Source organism: Taudactylus pleione, unplaced genomic scaffold, assembly GCF_031769625.1.
Source record: "Taudactylus pleione unplaced genomic scaffold, aTauple2 ptg000473l, whole genome shotgun sequence".
NCBI classification, from domain to species: Eukaryota; Metazoa; Chordata; class Amphibia; order Anura; family Myobatrachidae; genus Taudactylus; species Taudactylus pleione.
In genome coordinates this window covers 1,602,312-1,622,286 of record NW_028284875.1, presented here as the reverse complement: position 1 = coordinate 1,622,286, position 19,975 = coordinate 1,602,312, and the positions used below count along the sequence as shown (strand labels likewise).

The window sequence follows — 19,975 nt, the reverse complement described above, 5'->3', positions numbered from 1 at the left end:
TTCTTCTGGTGGTGATGCTGATGCTTCTGTGTTATCATGGGGTTTGGGAGATTTATGTCAGCTGGAGAGAGAGGACGACATTTCCAACTACTTTGCAGTGGGCCTGCTTACTCCTGTTTCAGCATGGTGACTTAGATATTGGTATTACATACCTGAGCCAGAGTTACTGAGAAAAGGGGATAATCACCCTACTACAACTGACTACAAGTGACTAGTAGTCGAGTTGTATTATTAGGGTGATTATCCCCTTATCTTGACTAGTAGAATGCACTCCTGGCTTCGGAATCTGGAGTGTGATGTGGAGAAGGTCCATGAGATTTAAAAAAATTCCAACTGTCTGTTATTATTATGCTGTTTTGAAAAAGTCCCTGTGTGTGGTTTGCATTGGAAAACCAGTGTACATGGGATTCTTGCTGCATATAAAAATATAGGGACATTGTCAGGGAAGGGATTGCAAGATTAATTGATTGAAAACAATGCTGTAGATCTAGTAACTCGGGCTATTTAGAGCAAGGAGTGAGATGTTTACCATGAAGTACCGTGTGCTCAGTTCGGCTGCTTCATGTAAATTGGCCAGCTGGTTGTTAGCTGGTGGCAGCTTATTTACTATAGTTGAACCATAATGGCTGTTTCAATCCTTTAATGCAATGACAGTAAGAAATCTTGTCACTTAGTTTGACATAACTGAAAGATTCCATCTGCTTCATCCAAAGCAAGTAAATAGAAATTAAATGCTATTTATTGATGTATTATTTTTCGTATATGATATTAAAGTTTGTGTCTGCAAAAGCTGTGCTGGAGAAGTAACAGAAGTGAGCGTATTTGTTAATGAAAAAGTTCTTGTTTGAGCAATGATGCTTTTCCCTACCCTACCTATCTGAGCAGTTTTATACATAAGCAAGAACTGGTTGTACTGCTTTCCCTGCCAATGAAGGCACGTTAGGAAATGTAACCAGCAAGCTGATCTTTGTTTTAAGGTCTTGCTGTAAACTGGTTTTGTGGAGTGCATGTCTGCTGATACTCAGGATTCATGTTATGGGTGTGTACTTTGCTGTGGGTTTAATGGTGTCACTTTGTTTTAAAAAGAAAGCCTAACCATTGAAAATAGCTTTAATGTGTTTCTTTCCTATTATGGGTTGTCATTCTAATTCCACTTTTAGTCAGGTGGGCAAAATGAGAAGTTAACTGTTGTCAATCTAGTAAACATTTTGTTCGCACCATGATGTGTTATAGCAGAATGTGATTTTATCATTTCCATTATTACGCAGTTACACCCAGTTTAAATTTGTCCTAGAACTTTGAAAGACTGGTAGATAAGAAAATGTTTCCGGCACACAATTGCCTTTTGTGTGCTACTACAGAGGTGTCCTCTTACATCCTTGATGATCGCGTCAGAAACGTGCGCACACATTGTGCCATATGGTTACTCGCAGCAGCGTACGCTACGGTACGATATGGAGCGCACTACGATCGCACCATGCAATCCTATGGAGTCGCGGGAGCAAAAGCAAAGCGCTTATACACTCGCGGGCACACGACTCTCGCCATGTGTGGTGAGATTTGCTGCTTACGCAGCAAAGATGTAGCGGGAGACATCTGTATGTTTTCACCAACCACGATGTTTTCTTGACGATATACTTTGTCACGCTTCTGCTTAATGCTATTTGAGCAAACTCAGCCATGCCAACCATGCTTCTCATAAATTTGCAAGAATGGTTTTAATTTTTGAAAGCCTGGATTGATATTTGTTTGGGTCTCAGGCACGAAAAAATTATATGTAAACTATTATTATTAACAGTTATTTACATAGCGTATACATATTTCGCAGCACATGCGCACACACACACACCATAGGGTTAATTTTGGCTGGAGCCGTTTAACTTACCAGTATTATATTATCTATTATAGAAATTGGAGGACACTCATGCAAACACGGAGAGATTATAGAGGCTCCACACAGTGCTGCGAAGCAGTAATACTAACTATTACACCAACCGCTCTGTCACATGGGCCTATTCTCAAATTGCGCCAAATAGCCACGTTTGGCTTACAACAAATAATGTGACTAAGCCGTGCTATGCATCCCGCCACATAGTTTCATTTTGAATTTGCATCCCATTCTAATGCGAAGCTGGCATAGCATACTGCAGCGGAGTGCGACTCTCCTTAGGAAAAAGACAAAACAACAAGGACCAATGTGGGTGAGCCACGCCGTGCACCCCGCCATGCAATGTCACCCTTCATTTTAATTTTATTACAACTACATTGCGACAGAAAAATGAATAACCCTAAGTTCCCAGTACACTGTAAGTGACTTTGGATGCATCAATGATGTGACAGACGATAAATTAAGAAATGGGTACAAAAGTCCAGGAATCGCTATCCTTGGCAGAGCATGTAGTCGTGCCATATTGTGAAAAAAGGATGGGTGAAGGAAGACACTTATAGAGCCTATAGATACCATTTAGAACGGGTGGGGAACCTTTTTTCTGCAGAGGGCCATTTTGATATATATAACATTATTTGAGGGCCCGGTACAGGCCACGCCCCCGCCATGTGACGTCATGCTGGGCGGCTGTAAGCGCTGGTGATTACAGCAATGCACGGAGCATCCTGAGGATGCTCCGGTGACCTGTAATGGCAGCGGTGTGACTGTCTGAAGCATCCTAAGGTCTCTCCAGGCGGCACTACTGCATAGATTCTGACTGCAGGGTGCCATTCCAGGCACCCTGCTAGCCAGATGAGGCTAGCAGAAAAAAGCTCAGAGGGCCAGACCAACTATTTCCACGGGTCTTATACGGCCCCCGGGCCTGAGGTTCCCCATCCCTGATTTAGATGGATCCAATAGCGTTAGAGGCAGTAGAGGTACTTCTGCACTGCCCAATGAATTCTTAAATATATTGCCTTGTAAATCCCCTCCATTAAATTTTTGTTGAATGTATTGCTTTTTCTTATTGGCTTCTGTCTGTGTTTTTCAGCCATGCATTATAATCACCAGGCAGAGTTGTTGGTTTTCATTACTCTGGGTCATGGTGCTCTGCTATACTCTCTGCTTTTTGCAATCTTCAAGATATTAAGTTATCAATGCATTGGATGTAACTGTCAATATTTAAAAAATAATTAGCAGCCTAACAGCTATTCTAACACAACCACGAGGAAAGTTCTGACCGGGACCCCAACCACTCCATTATGCATCCCAGACCAATTGCCACCCCTCTGTGAAGTTTTCATCAAAATCCATCCAGTGGAAGGCCCAGAACAGGCTCCCGGGTCAAAGTTCTGCCCAGCGTACACCAAAAGGCTGTCCGAACAGGACCCTAACCACCCTAAAACCAGGTCAGGAACAAGACCACCTAATGTTGGTTTCATCCCAATCGGTTCAGGGGTGTCCGAATGCATTACCAGACAGACAAACAACAGACCAATGAATTTTATATATAAGATATATTGAAGGTGTTGAAAAGTTCAGGACTAATGGTAAAAAGTATAATAACATTAGATACTGCAAAAAACACAGCATCTGCAATTTTTGAAATGTAGCCAAAAAGCAGCCACTGCAGTGTTGTCTACATTATTACTGCAGTCATGAGTGTAATTTGCTTCTTTTTATATAAAATGTGCTGTTCACTATGGAGGATATGGTATAATGCATGTCACCCATCTAGCATTAAAATTCCTTTACATTTACCAAATTAGGCCTATGCATTTGAGATCTTGGCAGCATGCTCTTTATTTTAATGGGGAATCCCGATAGCAGAATGCCGGCTAGGGATTTATGATAGGCGACGAAATACTGACGCCTATCTTAATCCCGGCGCCGGAGTCCAGGACGACGCGTGCCTGAACGAGGTAAGTCCGGGACGCCCGTCCTGTTAGCCGCTGGGGGGGGGTAGGTTTAGGGCAGTTAGTGGGGTTAGCGATAGGTTTTGGGGGTGGGGATGGTTAGGGTTAGGCACCCCCAGGGAGAGGTTAGGGTTAGGCACCCCCTAGGAGGGCTAGGTTTAGGGAACGGTAAGGGGGGGGTTAGGGTTAGGCACCTCTGGGGGGAGGTTAGGGTTAGGAGGGTGGATAGGGGAGGTTAGCATACTTACCTGCCTCTGTTGGGATTTTCATCTTGTCGGGCAGATGCTGTCGGGGTTTCAATCCCATTCCATTTTAAAGTTATAATCCCTTTGAAAATATATTTATTTTTAATGATTCTGCAATAACATGGCAACCACGAGCACATACGGCCTAATGCAGAGTTGTACGCTATTTCTGTCGAAGCTACAACTGTGAATGTGCGAAAATATGCTAATGCAACAGCCACATAAACTTGAATCGATAAGCCTACCGGAGCCTTCATAGCTGTCCACAACTGTGTACACATACGCAGCATTGGATGCAGATCAGGCAAACTGACTTCCTGAGTGAGTCTATGGTCGTGCAGCATTGATACGCTGGAGCCACATTCTCTGCGTACAGGATCGCAGACACTGCGGGAAACACGCCCTGAAATGGCCAGAATACGCCTTCATTGTAGTAGTCACTCGCCGTTATGTTCCGCCAAACATTTGCTTCCTGTCAATAACTTGCATTTGAATCCTCACTACAACCGTAATCGCAATTCATTCACTGCGCATGCACATTGTGGTTAAGATGCATGTGCTGTCCACAGATCATTGCTCAACTGCATGAACATCTGAATCAGGTCCATAATGTAGGGAGCCTTTGGACCATCCCCACGAGTTCTGTATGCACAGAGACATCTAACTCCTCTCCCCCTTTGCTATTCTAAGAGCTGTGAGCTTGCACAGTCTGTTTGACAGCCAAATCTCCAGGGAGATTTTGAAAGAAGATAATGATTTGTAGGAGTATAGCTACATGGGCCTATCCATTACACGACTTTGTGAACAATCCTGATTTTGGTTGCATTGTTCACAGAGTCGTGTAATGGATAGCCAGCAAGGGCCAGCGATGCGCATGCACGCTGGGTCCTTGCCGAACCCAACTATCTACTGAACATGCCCATCAGGTTCGGAATGTTCAGAGATAGGAGGTCGGACTCCTGCACTGAATGATGTTCAGTGAACGCCGTTCAGTGCGGGCACCGCTCCTTGGCGACCTGAAGGTCTGAACGCTAGACGGGCAGTCTTTCAGGTCGTCTAGTGGATAGGCCCCTTAAGAAAAAAAAAATCTGTTGCATGCTTTCAGAATGTTCTTAACTTGCTTTTTAAAGAAGAAAAGTATATATGTGATTTTGGTGCTTTAAGTACAATGCATATTTTACTAAATAGCTTGCCATTGGTTTTAGTTATTTATGTATATTATTGTGCTATGTAAAGTCACCAAACCCATGAAAATTTGTATTCTGAATATTGCTGAAACTATGCTGACTCTATAGGCTTTAACTAATGTTATTTATTTGATGTGTTTTTATGGGATTCTTTTATGGATAACTTTTGCACCAAAGTTTACAATTTGCTGCAAATACTGTACAATGTAGCAATATATGTTTTTCTGACATATGCAGGAGGTTCCACCTGAAAGCTATGGAAACAGATCCCAGCCTCCTTCATTAACTACTGGCAAGACTAATCATGAAGATTTGAACCTAATACAGCAAGAAAGGCCGTCAAGCTTACCAGTAAGATCTATTTCTACTTAAAATGTCTTACTCTACTATCCTGCTGCTGCTTACTATCTCTGGAACATGATGACTATAGACTATCTTCTGATAAAGCTAGCTAAGTTTATGTACTGTAAGGTGGTTATTGTGACAGTTGTGAACATTTGTGTGTGTGTGTGTGTGTGTGTCACTTTTTTCCCACCCCCTGCAGGAGAAGAGACAGAGGACCTCATTCAGAGTCAGTTGAAGCGGCCGCGCGGTCGTACAGGAAAAGGGGCCGAATATGCAAATGATTCCCTCGCAAGTTGCGTCCCTAAGTTCGGATCGGTAGCTGGCCGACCAAGGGGAGGAAGTGGCCGGAATAAAAAAAAAAAAACGCCCCTTTCTCGTACGCATTGCACGTCATCTCCGGGCATATAAGGATTAATCGAGACCATCGGGAACCATCGGAACTGGTCGTAGAGCTTAAGGTTGACCATACCCTCTCTTAAGCTCTACGATCATGTCAGTGTAAAAACCTCCCATGTCACATGTGCCATTACGCTACTTTGTTAATTATGCACTCCCATAAACCGTATGCACTCCCATAAAACACCGTTCGCATAATGAGGCACGCCTGCGTTTGGATCTCCACTCCCCCATTTTCAAGCACCTTCCCCTGTTACCACCCACAAACGCCTCAATCTGTCACTCAAACTACCGACCTGGCTGTGTTGAAGGAGAGAGAAATTTCTGATCGTAGCGGCTAGTTTGCGCACGCGCATTGCGAACTTTACGCATGCGCAGTATAGCGAACATCGGTGGCGTACGACCGTGCGGCCGCTTCGACCGACTCTGAATGAGGTCCAGAGACTCACAAAAGTGTCTGTGAATTGTTGATCAACAACTGGTGCTTCGCTGACATGCTCCTAGTGACTATGATAAACAGGGAAGATGGCAGTGATGCACTACTGTATGTATGAAGGGATATTTACCGCCTGCGGCAAAGTGCTTCCCTTGCCACATGATCAAGAACATACTGCCAGATACATTACAAGAGCCAGGTTTAAAGTACTTCATGGTGAATTGATCATTGTTATTAAATATTATGGCAGAAAGACATCACCACAAATACAAACCACTATTGCTACAGCTGAACGCTTTTGCTATCCACTGAAATGTTACAAATATATAGAGCTCAGCTTATTTTTTATGTCTTACTTTATGTTGCTATTATTCACTGTATCACGTAGGCCAAAAGGAGGCGTGTTACATGTAGGCTGTGCGGGTATGTAGTCAGGAAACCGGCGGTCGACATGCTGACCGCAAACTTCCCGACTGTGAAATCTCAGCAAGGGGCTAATGATAGGCGTCCAAATACCGATGCCATCATCAGCCCCTCACCGAAATCCCCACGCCCGGCATACCAAACGTAGGTAAACCGTGCGTCGGGACCTGTTAGCCACGGGGAGGGGGGGTTGGGGGTAGGTTTAGGGACTCCCGGGGGGACTTAGGGTTAGGCACCCCCGTGGAGGCTTAGGTTTAGGGAGCGGGGAGGGTAGGATTAGGTTTAGGCACCTCTGGGGGAGGTTAGGGTTAGGCATTAGGGGGAGAGGTTAGGGTTAGGCACCCCTAAGGGAGGGTTAGGGTTAGGGGGGAGAGGGGAGGGTTAGGATACTTACCAGACGCCCTCGGGATCTTCATCTGCCGGACTTCCAGTGTCAGTATTTCAGGTCCGGCGGTATGTCATACCGATTCCCAGCTGTGCATGTATAATTATTACCTAGACATGGGTGTAACTACCATGACTGCAAGGGGTGCAGCTGCTATGAGACCCATCTTCCTTGTCAAAGTTACATGTGTTATATAAATTTTTTACCATTGGGTGGTACATAGGGCCCTTACAAACTTTTGCTATGGGGCCTTCAAATCTCTAGTTTCACCCCTGTACCCAGGGCCGTAGCTAGGGTAGTGCGGCCGGTGCCATCGCACAGGGCACCACAGGTCAGGGGGCGCTGTTTGGGCCTGTCAAATTTCTGTTTATTATAATTTTTGCTTGTAGCTTCCTCTTATTTCATCTCCAGCATCTCCTGGCCTCCCCTATCTCTTCCCTGGCCCTTCCCCATGAAGCCATGGCCCTTTTTTGGGTGCAATGTCCCTTTGAAAAATGTGGGGGGCGCCAATGCTCTTTCTGGCACAGGGCACCAAAAAGTCTATTTACGGCTCTGACTGTACCTAATAGCATTTATTTGTTTGAACAGTAATTTTTATATTTAAAATGTATCTAAGTTTATTATATGGAAAGCCCAAAGAGGAGGTCAGGTATAGTAGCCACCTTTTGGATACATGTAGGAAATCCTGTACTGTAAATATTGTACCTGTTAATCTAGAAATTAATCTGCTTTTTGTCAAGCCCTAATGGTGTGAGAAATATTTGTTTATAGTAAAAGGACCTAGCATATGCTTGGTCACCACGGTCTGCCCTTGCCACACTCTCTTTTCCTCGCCATCCAGCCCTCATACTTACTTGGCAGTTCAGCAGGTCCTTTACCACTCTTGCGGCTGCTAGGCCATTGAAGGATTGGCGCGCATGCTTGTTGGAGACGGGACAGACCCTAGAAAAACATAAAATCTATTATATTGAACAAGGCATATGCTGAGACACTTCAGTTTGCCCCGCTCTTATTAGAAAAGATCAGGGTATAAAGGTGGCAGTCCGGTGCTTGATGACGCAATCTATTGTGAATTGCAGACGTAGGGCCTGATTCTGAGATGGAGATTCTGAGATGGAGATTCTGAGATGGAGATTCTGAGATGGAGATTCTGAGATGGAGATTCTGAGATGGAGATTCTGAGATGGAGATTCTGAGATGGAGATTCTGAGATGGATGCTTTTGCATCTCATGGTTTTGGACACAGTGGCTGTGCAAAAATATGCTAATGCCAGGAGGCGTCAGAAGGAAAAAGACGCCTCCTGTCAGCATCTCAGATCCAATGCCTGCATCCAAAGACGCAGGATCTGATCAACATCGCAAACATTATGTTTGCAGCATCGGTCTCCTGAGTAAGTCTAAAGCCGCATACACACTAGACAATGTGTGTATGCGGCAACATTGTCAGCGGCGGGCCTGGCGGGGGTGCACACTTGCCGATGCCAACCAATAATGAACAACGACGGGGGGGGGAGGCGGGATCGTGGCCATGCTGCATCCAGATTGGGCTGCATGTATAGCCGACTGGGGATATCGTTAACAACCCGCGGGAACACGCTTCATTGGTCGTTCGGACCATACACACTAGATGATATGAAGGATATATCAGTGAACGATATCGTTATCGTTCATACCATTCACTTTTATAGTCTAGTGTGTATGCCCACTAATCTTACTCAGAATGGCCACCTGCTGCCCACTTGTGAATCCATTAAAACTGCGTCGGAAGGTGCAGGCACTGGCCTCGGCACTCCCAGAAACGGGGCAGACACGCCCGTTTTCTGGAAATGTATGTGCTACCCCTTCCCCAAAGTCCGCAACATGTCAATTATACTGCGGCTTGGAGGTACTGCATGCAATCTCGCAGTACAGCTAAATTTGAAATATTCAATCCCTCAGTAATTAGAATAGACTGTTCAGTTTGCATAATGTGTAAAATACGGTAAATACCAAATAGCCCACAACTGGTGTTATGTTGAGTTTGACAGTGATTTTGACTTGTAATGAAAATAATAAAAAAATATACTGTGTGTCTATGTATATGTGTGTATGTATATATATTATACACTGATGGTCTTATAAATAAGGTGGTATAAAAGCATGGTAAAGTAGATAGATAGATTTTAATAATAATAAGAAGAAACCAAACCTGTCAAGGTGTGCCTGGAAAAGGGCAGGCTTTGCTGGGAGGGCAGGAAGCTAGTAACTAAAGAATTGGTATTGCACACAACATTCTGGAAGGTACAAGTTTATAAATCATTTCTTTGGGCTCTGGATGAAAAAATGTTCAGTATTTGCACCCCTGGTGATAAGCAGCAATTGCTCATATAGAACTGATAGTATCAACTGGAGATATTAACCTTTTCTCTCTCCATGAAAACTACTCTATATATAGAAAACAATCCTTACTGTGAGGTTGCAATCTAGTAGAAAGGTCATTGGAGTAGATGAGCTCTGAAGTAAAAAAGCAAACTTAAAAAAAAAAATCCTTTTTAGTAATATTCACTCATTAAGGAGGGAGAAAGAAGATGACTTGGTTTAGCTGGGAAAGAGCAACCATCTCTCCATCTGTGACTTGACCACTGATTACGTACTGTATACATATATTGTATATTTGTTTATTTTAATAGATTGTATCTGGTATTTTCCTCACTGCTATTCTTCAGCATTCTGCCACAATACTGTAAAGTAGCTGAATGATGTTGTTTTCCTTTGTTTGGGTCAAAAATTTTTTACCTAAAAACTGTTACTCTGTGAAAGATTATTGACTCGCCAAGCCGTCAATTTCCAGTGAATAAAGCTCCCTCCGTGTAGCTTTGGGGACATGTTGTGCATGCATTCTATTTTAGAGCAAACTGTAATTTAAAGCTGAGGCAGTTTGATGCCCCACTGAACTTTGTTTAAGCCTGAAATAAAGGCAAACAAGCTAAAAGCCACAACAAAGTGACTAAGCTTTGTTGATTGCTTTCCTCAGCCATTTCAAGTGAACACTCTGGAGAACTGACATTAGCAATGTACAATATTCTATACCGCTTAGGCTGCTATTTTTATAATAACTTTTTTTGTTTATACTATTATTTAGCTGCTGATTGCGAACAACTCTGGACTGTTGGTTTCAGATTTTTATATCTATACACAAATGACACATGTTCTTTTTCTGACCATTCTTTGTCCTTTGTTCTTTGTAATTTAACCAACAGGCATGTAAAACAATGCAGCAGTGGTATTATTGATTGCAAATACAGTAGAACCCTGGATATCCGGGTAAACCGGTTGAGGGGAGAAAGTTTGTCGGGAAAATTAAAAATTTTTATTATCCCTTATTTATAGGGCACCACAAGGGGTCCGCAGCATCTTACAAGGTACATAAACAGAAACAACATTGCAGGACGTGGACAAGCTTTATAAAAATTGCTGCATCACCAAACAAGCAGCAGGGTAGCAGAACCCAAGGGTCTGATGCTGTTGTAGGCAGTGGGGAGCAGATGATGTATAAGTGGGGGAAGGAAAAGCATGAAACCCTGCTCGTATGAGCTTACAGTCTAAAGAGATCACTGTTAATATGAAAATACATGTACAGTTACCTGTTTCCATGGCTATTCTTCACTCTGCGAATTCAAAGCATAAATACCAATACTGTTTGTAGGGGTGTGAACGGAATTTAAAATGTACAGTCTAGCTCTTAGTACTGTACAGTATTTTAGGGCCTAATTCAGAGTTGTACGCAAACCTGATGTTTTACGTATATCTCCGATGTTTGGTGATCTGCACATGTGCAGATCAGTGTTTGCGACGACTGTCGCAGAGCCCCCTTAGTCTCAGCATGCAGTTTGGGGGGTTAGTTCTTGGACACAGCTTCACTGACCCTGGCAGCCCATCCTGAGTAATCTGAGGGAGACTCAGATGACCGATGTACCCGCCAATGATCTAATGCTGCATGTCCAGATGCATAATCGGATCAGAGAAGCCTGCAGTTGTGCGTCTTTTTACTTAAGACGCCTCCTGTGGCTATTGCATATTGTAGCACAGCCGTTGTGTGCAAAGACACAGCGGCTGTTCTACTGCGTCCATCTCTGCATCAGTCCCTATGTACGGTAGCTAGTACCAGGATTGATTTAAAAAAAATATGGGCTCTATTAACTAAGCCTTGGATGGAGATTAAAGCGAATGGAGATAAAGTCCCAACCAATCGGCTTCTAACTGCCATGTCATAGGCTGTGTTTGAAAAATGACAGGAGCTGATTGGTTGGGACTTTATCTCCGTTCACTTTAATCTCCATCCAGGGCTTAGTAAATAGACCCCTTTATCCTGTACATATTTTTAGCTGTTAAATTTATCCACACCACAGTTAGTACGATCACAGATAATTGGAGTTCTTCTGTTTGCCACTGGGAATAAGCAACATGTGCATGGTGCAGTAACCTATTACTTTGATGGCTGTGTCATCAAAAAGTAACTGTTAAACTGGGTACACACTGGGCCATTTGTTGTTTTGAGCCAAATTGAAACAACATCTCATCCACATTGTCTAGTGTCTTCGCACTTTTGAGAAGCTAATGTTAATGATTTGGGGCAAATCATGAAGTGTGTATGCCCAACCGGATGACCAGGCGATATGTCGTTCCGATCTGGGCTCTGAAGATGTCACCTGAGCCATTTTCTCTTCCTAATGTTGGCTCGTCGCATGCTGTTTTCCAGAAATTGTTAAGATGCTTGTATGGTGTTTAAAAAACAAATAATATGTCATTAAGATCTAACGGCCAAATGATGCAAGATGTATTGTTCTGTCGTTGGGAGGATTGCATAGTGTGTATGCACTATATTGTTCTGGGGATGAAGGGAAATCGAAACAACCGGGAAGGATTCTTGTTTGTTTATTTTTTATAAATACTTCCAGATCTCTGGTGGCTTGTTCCACTTGTGTATGCCAATTGTTTAGACATTTCCTGTTAATGTGTAGTTTTGTAGTGGTGTAAAAATTGTCTACATTTTCTTAACAAAATGTAACAATAAAGCTAAACAAACAAGTTGCTAAGTGCTTGCTAGTCATACTTGCCTAATGTCTGGGACATTCACAAAATTATAGGAGCTCTCCCAGACTCTGGTAGAGTAGACCAGCCTCCCAGATCCCAGCCCTGTTCCCCAGTGAAGTTGGCAGTCTGTAGGCTTTATGGTGCGCCTCCACTGTACAGTGTCACAATCCTGGCATTGTATAACTTGGCGCAGTGCTACAATGTTACATTCGAAGCTCCACCCGCCTTGTCCAGGTATCTTCAAGGGTGTAAATGTAAAAAGGTAGCAAGTATGGACAGAGGCCCTGATTCAGAGCCGGACGCTCTGTCAGAGCGCTCGCTCTGAATCAGGGCCGTCCCTGCTCCTTTTTGGAGCGGCCTCCTGGCCGCTCGCATAGCTGTGGGTGACCACCAACAGCTATAGCGAGCGGCCAAAATGATGGTCGCGATGGTCAAGACCATCGCGACCATCGGGCTTGCGACGAGACCCTGCGGTAGGGTCTCGCTGCCGCAAGCCAGGCGTGCTTTTGGCTCTATCAGAGCCAAAAGCACTCCCACTGACATCACTGACGCCTCCGTCGTGCGCATGCGCACTTGGGCACCATCGACCCGCTTGCGAGCGCTCAGCGCTCTTGAGCGGGTCAGAATCAGGGCCAGAGTATATTTTTTTTCCCCAGTGCTAGTGCTCCTAAACCTGCTTACAGTGTCTAGAGCTCTGCTTGTGTGGGAAATGAGGAGGTCCAACAAGGGCCTAAACTGGGTTGGGGAATAACATTAACTTGCTGGCCCAAATAAAAATGGGGCCCCATTGCAGCTGCCCCCTCTCCCACTGGTTACATAAAACAATATTACTATAATAAACATGTCATTTGTAAAACAATTTGAGTTACAAAATGTAAGACTAAAATACGCCGATACATTAAGGAATGCACACGACAGAGTATAATAAAGACATTATAGATGAGTCCATTGTTTGATGTTTTGTTTTCTGCTCTTAAAATCTGCCCTTCAATATAAAGAGTAGAAGATCTATTTGCAAATGAGCTCACGAATCAGAAGTGTTACATGTTTGTGTACTACAAGTACTCTCTTTACACCCTAAATGGAGAGGTTGTCATTCATTTTGCCCTCAAAATATTTTCTTTATTATACAGTGTGCACATTCCAAACCAGAACATTTTGTTTTACCAGGTTTGCACTACATAATGCATTCTTTTATTTATTTATATTGCAGGAAAATTAACTTTTTGAGTTTTCTTTTTAGGGAAATGTTTAAAATGCTGTGTGTTCTGCATGTGCAGTCAGAGTTACTTTTAACAGCAGGTGATTGAGCCATTATTTAAACATTTTTGCACCATCATTGTGCTTGTAGGCTAGGGTGCAACATTTCCCCGAGTTCCATTTTGGAAAAAAAACAAAATGAAGTAAATATTAATAAATAAATAACTAACTAGGGCTCTTTGCCTGCAGCTCAAATGTAATATATTATGGTCACTCCAACTATGAAGGACCAGTGAGAAATGTCTTGGACTGATAAGAATGTTAAATTTTGCAGTGTCCTTGGTTCTCCTCCAAGAAGGCAGTTTCCAATTGCTTTATAAACCTAACTTAACATTTGACCTATATAAATATTGAAATGTTTACATATCCACTGTAAGCCATGGAGCACCATCGGTTGCATCATTATGGTTTGTGTTCAGTTAGATCAGTTATTCAGATATTTGCATTTAAGGATAATTCCACTACACTTTACAATGGGAGGAGATCTATCAAAACTTCTAAAGACAAATAAAGAAGTTACCAATATAAATTTAGCTTTTAGCTATTATCTGTGAAGTACATGCTATAAAATGCCAGGTGCTGATTGGTTTCTAAGGACAACTTCTCCACTGGTCCTATTCAGAAAGTCTGATATTTTATTTTCTTCACAGTTAGCCTTCTGGCAAATGTGCTAACATCTTTAAAATATATATATATGTATATATATGTATATATATATATATATATATATATATATATATATATATGTGTGCATATATATATATATATATATAATCTGTAACAAATATTTGTTTAGTACAGTGAAAAATTGCAGAGACTGGTGAACAAAGCTCTCTGTTCTCAGAGCAAATGAGCATCAACTTTCTTTCATGTACATAAAATCATTGATGTGCTCTCTACTTGTGTTTTGGGCATTTGTTTATAAATACACAAAGCATTGTGCAGTCTAGGTATACCTTACTGCAATATCCCATAATGACACCTTTACAAAACATGGTTACAATGTCTTTAGCATTTTAAATATTACTCTTCAACAAATGGTATTTTATGAAGCTAAAAAATGAAGAACAGATATTAAAAATTGTTTACAGTCAGTGGCGTATCTATAATGGGTGCAGTGTGTGCGGGGCACACGGGCCCCCGGGTCCAGCAGGGCCCCACACCGCACACCCTGCACCCACATTATTTTAACTTACATATCCGTGGTCCCACGGCGGGTGTCAGCGCTGCTCAGAATACCGGAAAATGGCCGCCACGGCCATTTTCCCGGCATTCTGCGCATGTGCAGTAGACTCTGGGCACACACTAGTGCACGGAGTCTATTAATGCGCCGGTGGCCACCAGGAAGAGAGTAGGGGGCCCTGCACGGGGAGTGCACACGGGCTTCTTCCTCTCTTAAGACAGCCCTGTTTACAGTGTAAGGGGTACGGAAGTGAGCAATACGGACAATTGACAAATCAAATATTGTTTTCCTTCATCCAGAAGTGGGAGATCCTGTTAAGCCCTTCTGTAACCGAGCCGGGAGGAGGAGACTGGGGGAGAGGAAATGGAGACTGACTGGGTGGCTGCCTGAAGACTTCTTCCAGCAGCCGTCAGTAGGCAATCTAACACTGTTGCATCAGTTATGACCCTGTCAGGGAAAGCCCTGGTTGGAATGGCTGCATCTGATGTGACCACACCATGCAAGTGGTTAAAACAGGGGGGCCTGGAAAGTAGGAACAGCTAGTTGCTCTGGTAAAATGTGCACAGGTCTGATCAAAGGAGAGTTGGCATTGGATGCATTAGGTTACAGTACAGTTGTGCCTCTTGCTGAAGACTTGTAGGTAAAACATACAAAATATATTGTAAGCTGTTTCTTTGTTTTGTTAGTAGTGATAAATAACAGTATTAGCACAGTCTGTCTCCCAAAGATGATGTGTATACTATTAAAATAAACTTGAAATCTGTAAAGGTGCGCATCCAAATGCTGACTAGGGACAGACAGTACAATTATGACATTGTAATCGTACCGTTCTTCCCCATCCCCTGCAGTGCCTACACTGAACGATATGGCATTCAGTGTAGGCATCCTTCCATCAACCCCGAACATGGACAATCTATCGTTATCGGCAGATTGACCAGCATGTTCGGGCGATAATTGATGTTGGAAACGACCAGCGGGACACGCATCGCTGGTCGTTTCCGACATTCGCATGCCGGATTTTTGGCCATTTAACGAGCGATTGAACGATAACCATATTGTTCAATCGCTCTGTTTAATCGGGTAGTGGGTACCCACCTTTAGGCACCCAAATTGTGACTACTAAAAGTACCTGCTGTATAGTTCCTGTGCGCTGAAAATGGGAAACACCCGGTTCCATAGATCCTGCACCAGAGGCAATCATTTCACGTCTGAGCCGACTGTAAAAAAGAGGTGCTACCGGTGATCCCAGGCTTGAAATATATCTAATGTCACTAAATCTTCTCAGGTCACAGAAAAATGTGTCTGATCAATACCCATGGGAGTTACAGGAAAATGAGCTATTAGAGTCTTTAAAGTCAAGCCTTACCCTGTCTTACACTACACAGGCGCTTCAATTTTGCCTTCTGCTAGCTACTGCTGAGATTACATTATGTTAACTTTGTCGTGCAATTTTGATGAGATAAAAGGAGTGTGTCCTAGTTGGAAGTATGGTGTGAATCCACAGGGTATAAAGCAGGCAGTGGAAAATGGAATATTTTTAACAGTTTTATTTCATTTTATGACACATAGAAGTGGCAAGAACATTAGAGGCTGGGGAAAGATTATTACAACGCATCAATAGAATTTTGTTTTTGATATAATGCTCTACCAATTTCTAGCATTTTTAGGTATAGTATGCTTCTAATGGGGTGATATCTGCATACATATGTATAAATGTATTCATCTATCGTTTGCATATATTGAAAATCAAACCCTTTGGGCTTTATGCTGATTTATTATATGATTTAGGATGCAAACAAAAAATGAATAGAGAGAGGATCATGTGCTCCCACACAGATCGTTTTTGATCGGACTTTCACTGATGCCTGCAGTGTCGTCCTCCTGTAGCATACTGTCATTTACCATTGTTTGCAGGATTGTCAATGCCGGCTGTTCTAAAAATCAACCATTTAGCAATTAGTTCTTATGCTGCAACTTTGACAATTACAGAAGTGTCTGCTTGCTATGGTGTTATGCTGTGTACACACTAGAAAAGATATAGTTCTTACAGCCAATGAACAATATACAGTCACAGCCATCTGTAAGCGTTAACATCCAATACATCTGAGAACTATGGGACCTATTCATAATAACTAAAAAATCGATGGAGGTAATTAGGTTTAGAACTCGCATGGAGTTCTACATAATTACCGGAGGAATTCATCATTCCTCCTCTCCATCAGTATCTATTCCGAAAAGCTGTAATTTTTGTGATGACAGCTTTACATGAAATAGATACTTATCCCTCTCTACTATACCTTACCGCAGCTGTAATCAGTGCTGCGCATGCGCCGTTACGTTCACAAAATCGGCGCATGCACAGCACTGCCTACAGCTGCAGTAATTCTGTTTCCCCCCCAATCCTCCTCCTCTCCGCTCACCTCCCTATCCTCACCTACCTGGCCGCTGCAATCGCGGACCCCTACCTCCCGTCTGAATAGGAGAAAATACTATAGTAAAAAAAATTAAATTAAATAATTCTATATATATATATATATATATATATATATATATACAGAAAAATATGCCCTTCTTTGCGCTAACAGTTGCAGCACCACAAGGTGGGTCCTCTGTTAGAACGAACCCCAAATTAACCTACAAATACAAAAATACCAGGGTGCGCAATAAATAACCTCTAGGAGTCCTTTCGACAGTTCGTAAATAATGTTTCGGAAAGTCTTCAATGTGCTTGCAGTCTAGATGATTCTTGACCCAATGGACTGGTTGGAGCCTTTAACTCTTAGGAGATGTATTCTTTCAACCAAAAGGACTTGATAACTTCATAGGTAATCCAAACGATAATCCAAGCAAATCTGGATGGAACCCTTCACCAAATGTACACCCAAAAAACGGCCATATAGGCCAAACATGAATAAAAGGCCAATTGTTTTATCATAAATGAGTGAGTAATGAAGGTATTTTAGATGGTGGTGCGTTCCACGGATGGTCATGTGACTGGAATTGCGGTTATTAGCCTCATACTAATTAAAGTATGTTTTTTTTTAAACTTTACGGAGTTCTGCCGGGAGAACACAGTCTGAGCAGCAGCCGGAGGAGGGGCGAGGGAGTGACGGAGGGAGCCGAAGGAGGATCTGCCCAGCTGAAAGTGACATATAGTAACACCATCAACTTCCGAAAGTACATCATTTTTGGAATTTGATGAATAGCCTAATTTCTACATCCCCATACTAATGTATTGGGGGGAGTGGAGATTAATGCAGGCGGACTTCACCAGGAGATATCAGTGATATCTCCTGTGTTAAGTGTGTTAATGAATACTAAAATAACGGTAATTAAGGAAAATGTCCTTTAAAACCGTTATTTTAGTGTTGATGAATAGGCCCCTAATTCTTTTACAAATCTATTGATTCAGCCATTTTGCCCGAGAGATAAAATATATTGTGCAGATGTGTCGTCCACAACTTGACCGCGCAATTTGTTGGCTGCGGGAACCTTTGGAAGTGTGTATGCACAATATCGTTGTTGTGCATCATTTCCTACATCTTTAAGTTGGTCAGTTTCTTCTCACATTATTTAAGTGTATGCCCTACATTACAGACCCTCCAACATGACCCCTTCCACCAGGTCATACTTGCCAACTCTCCCTCAATGTCAAGGAGACTCCCTGAAATAGCAGCAATCTCTCTGACTCCCTGAAGAATCCAGCAATCTCCCTGATTGTACCTTACCCTCATTATGAAGCTGTTATAGTAAAACAAAAAACAAAAAACAGATATATATATATATATATATATATATATATATACATTAAAATAGGAAAATTAGTATAATTTCCCTGCATTGTCTATAAGGCACAATGATCCCTATGGTTACATGCATTTCGCCCCCCACCCCACGGCTGCCACTGTATGTGTACGGGCGATCTGCAGACTGCCCGTACACACTTGCCGATGGACAGATGTCCGTCAGCTGTGCAGCACAGCCAATACGATATGTCTGTGAACGACATCGATTAGACATATCGCGGGTACACACTGGCCGACGGGCAGCAGATATATTGGCCGATCAATTGATTGGCCAATATATCTGTCAATGTGTACCCAGCTTAAGCCTTGGAGAGAGATGAAAGGGAGAAAGATAAATTCCAGCCAATCGGCTCCTAACTGTCACTTTACAGGCTGTGACAGTTAGGCTGGTTTCTGGTGGGAAGGAAAATCTGGTCTGTATTTCAGTGTTTGGGAGCAAATTTCTATTGTTATTTGCTCCCATACATTACCAGATTTTCCTTCCTACCAGACAGATTGGACAGATATATCTATAGGTGTGTACGCATTTAAATATGCCAGCCCAGTTGTGATGTAATTGCTGATGATTCCTGTGGCCAGCATATTGGTCCATCGTCTGTACACACACAGATGTAAACAAAATATCTTTGAGATATATTGTATCTGTCGTGCTGCACAGCCGATGTGATATAACTGTGAAAGGCAGTGTTTACCGATATATTGTGCATACACAGATGCCAATGCACTGACTTACATATTGTTCGTCGGCTGTACAAACAATATATTGTCCAGTGTGTACCCAGCATTAGGGCCTGATTATGCTGATGTCTGAGGCAGTTGAGCCTTTTTTTAAATTCTGTGTATGCATCTAATGTCGGGTACACACTAGACGATATGTCATCCGTTCCAGCCGGATCGGACGACATATCAGGCACATCATCTAATGTGTACCCTCAATGTCACTGACTATGCGCTCTCCCGGCAACATTGGCGACATCGTCAGTGAGGGCCATGCTGCCGAATGTGTATGCACTTGCCGATGCCGGGACCCCCATCGGGTCACATCACACGATGGGTCATCGTTTAATGTGTACCCTGCTTAAGTCGCACTGCCCATTAGTCTGTGCACACAGAGTCACAGTTGCAATTGAGATATACTGTATCAGAAATGTATTGCAAATTTGTTGCAAGTTCATGGGTGGTGACTGGGGGAGGTGGTTATTCAAATGCACGAAGATGGTCCCTTTTATGGGCATGTTATGGGAGTGTCGCAGGCGTGTCACTGAAGTGGTTGCAAACTCAAGAAGCACAATTGTTTATATTGGAGACCATACTCTGCAGGAGAATCTGTACCTAGTATGGTGCTGTTGCTAGTTTGATGGTGTCTAGATGTTGAAATACCTCAGTGCATCTT

At 42.8% G+C, this 19,975-nt stretch overlaps 1 protein-coding gene across 8 annotated transcripts in view; it reads left to right on the top strand.

Moving 5' to 3' along the window:
- Positions 1 to 19,975, top strand: part of ARID1B (AT-rich interaction domain 1B) — a 490,367-nt gene that overhangs the window by 157,977 nt on the left and 312,415 nt on the right. For 7 of the 8 annotated variants that reach the window (XM_088448959.1, XM_088448962.1, XM_088448958.1 and 4 more), the window contains one exon: positions 5,513 to 5,626. The exons of the other annotated variant lie outside the window; for it this stretch is intronic. In XM_088448959.1, the coding sequence (XP_088305085.1) occupies positions 5,513 to 5,626 (114 nt within the window). The remainder of the gene's footprint in view (positions 1 to 5,512; positions 5,627 to 19,975) is intronic. 8 annotated transcript variants of the gene reach the window in all.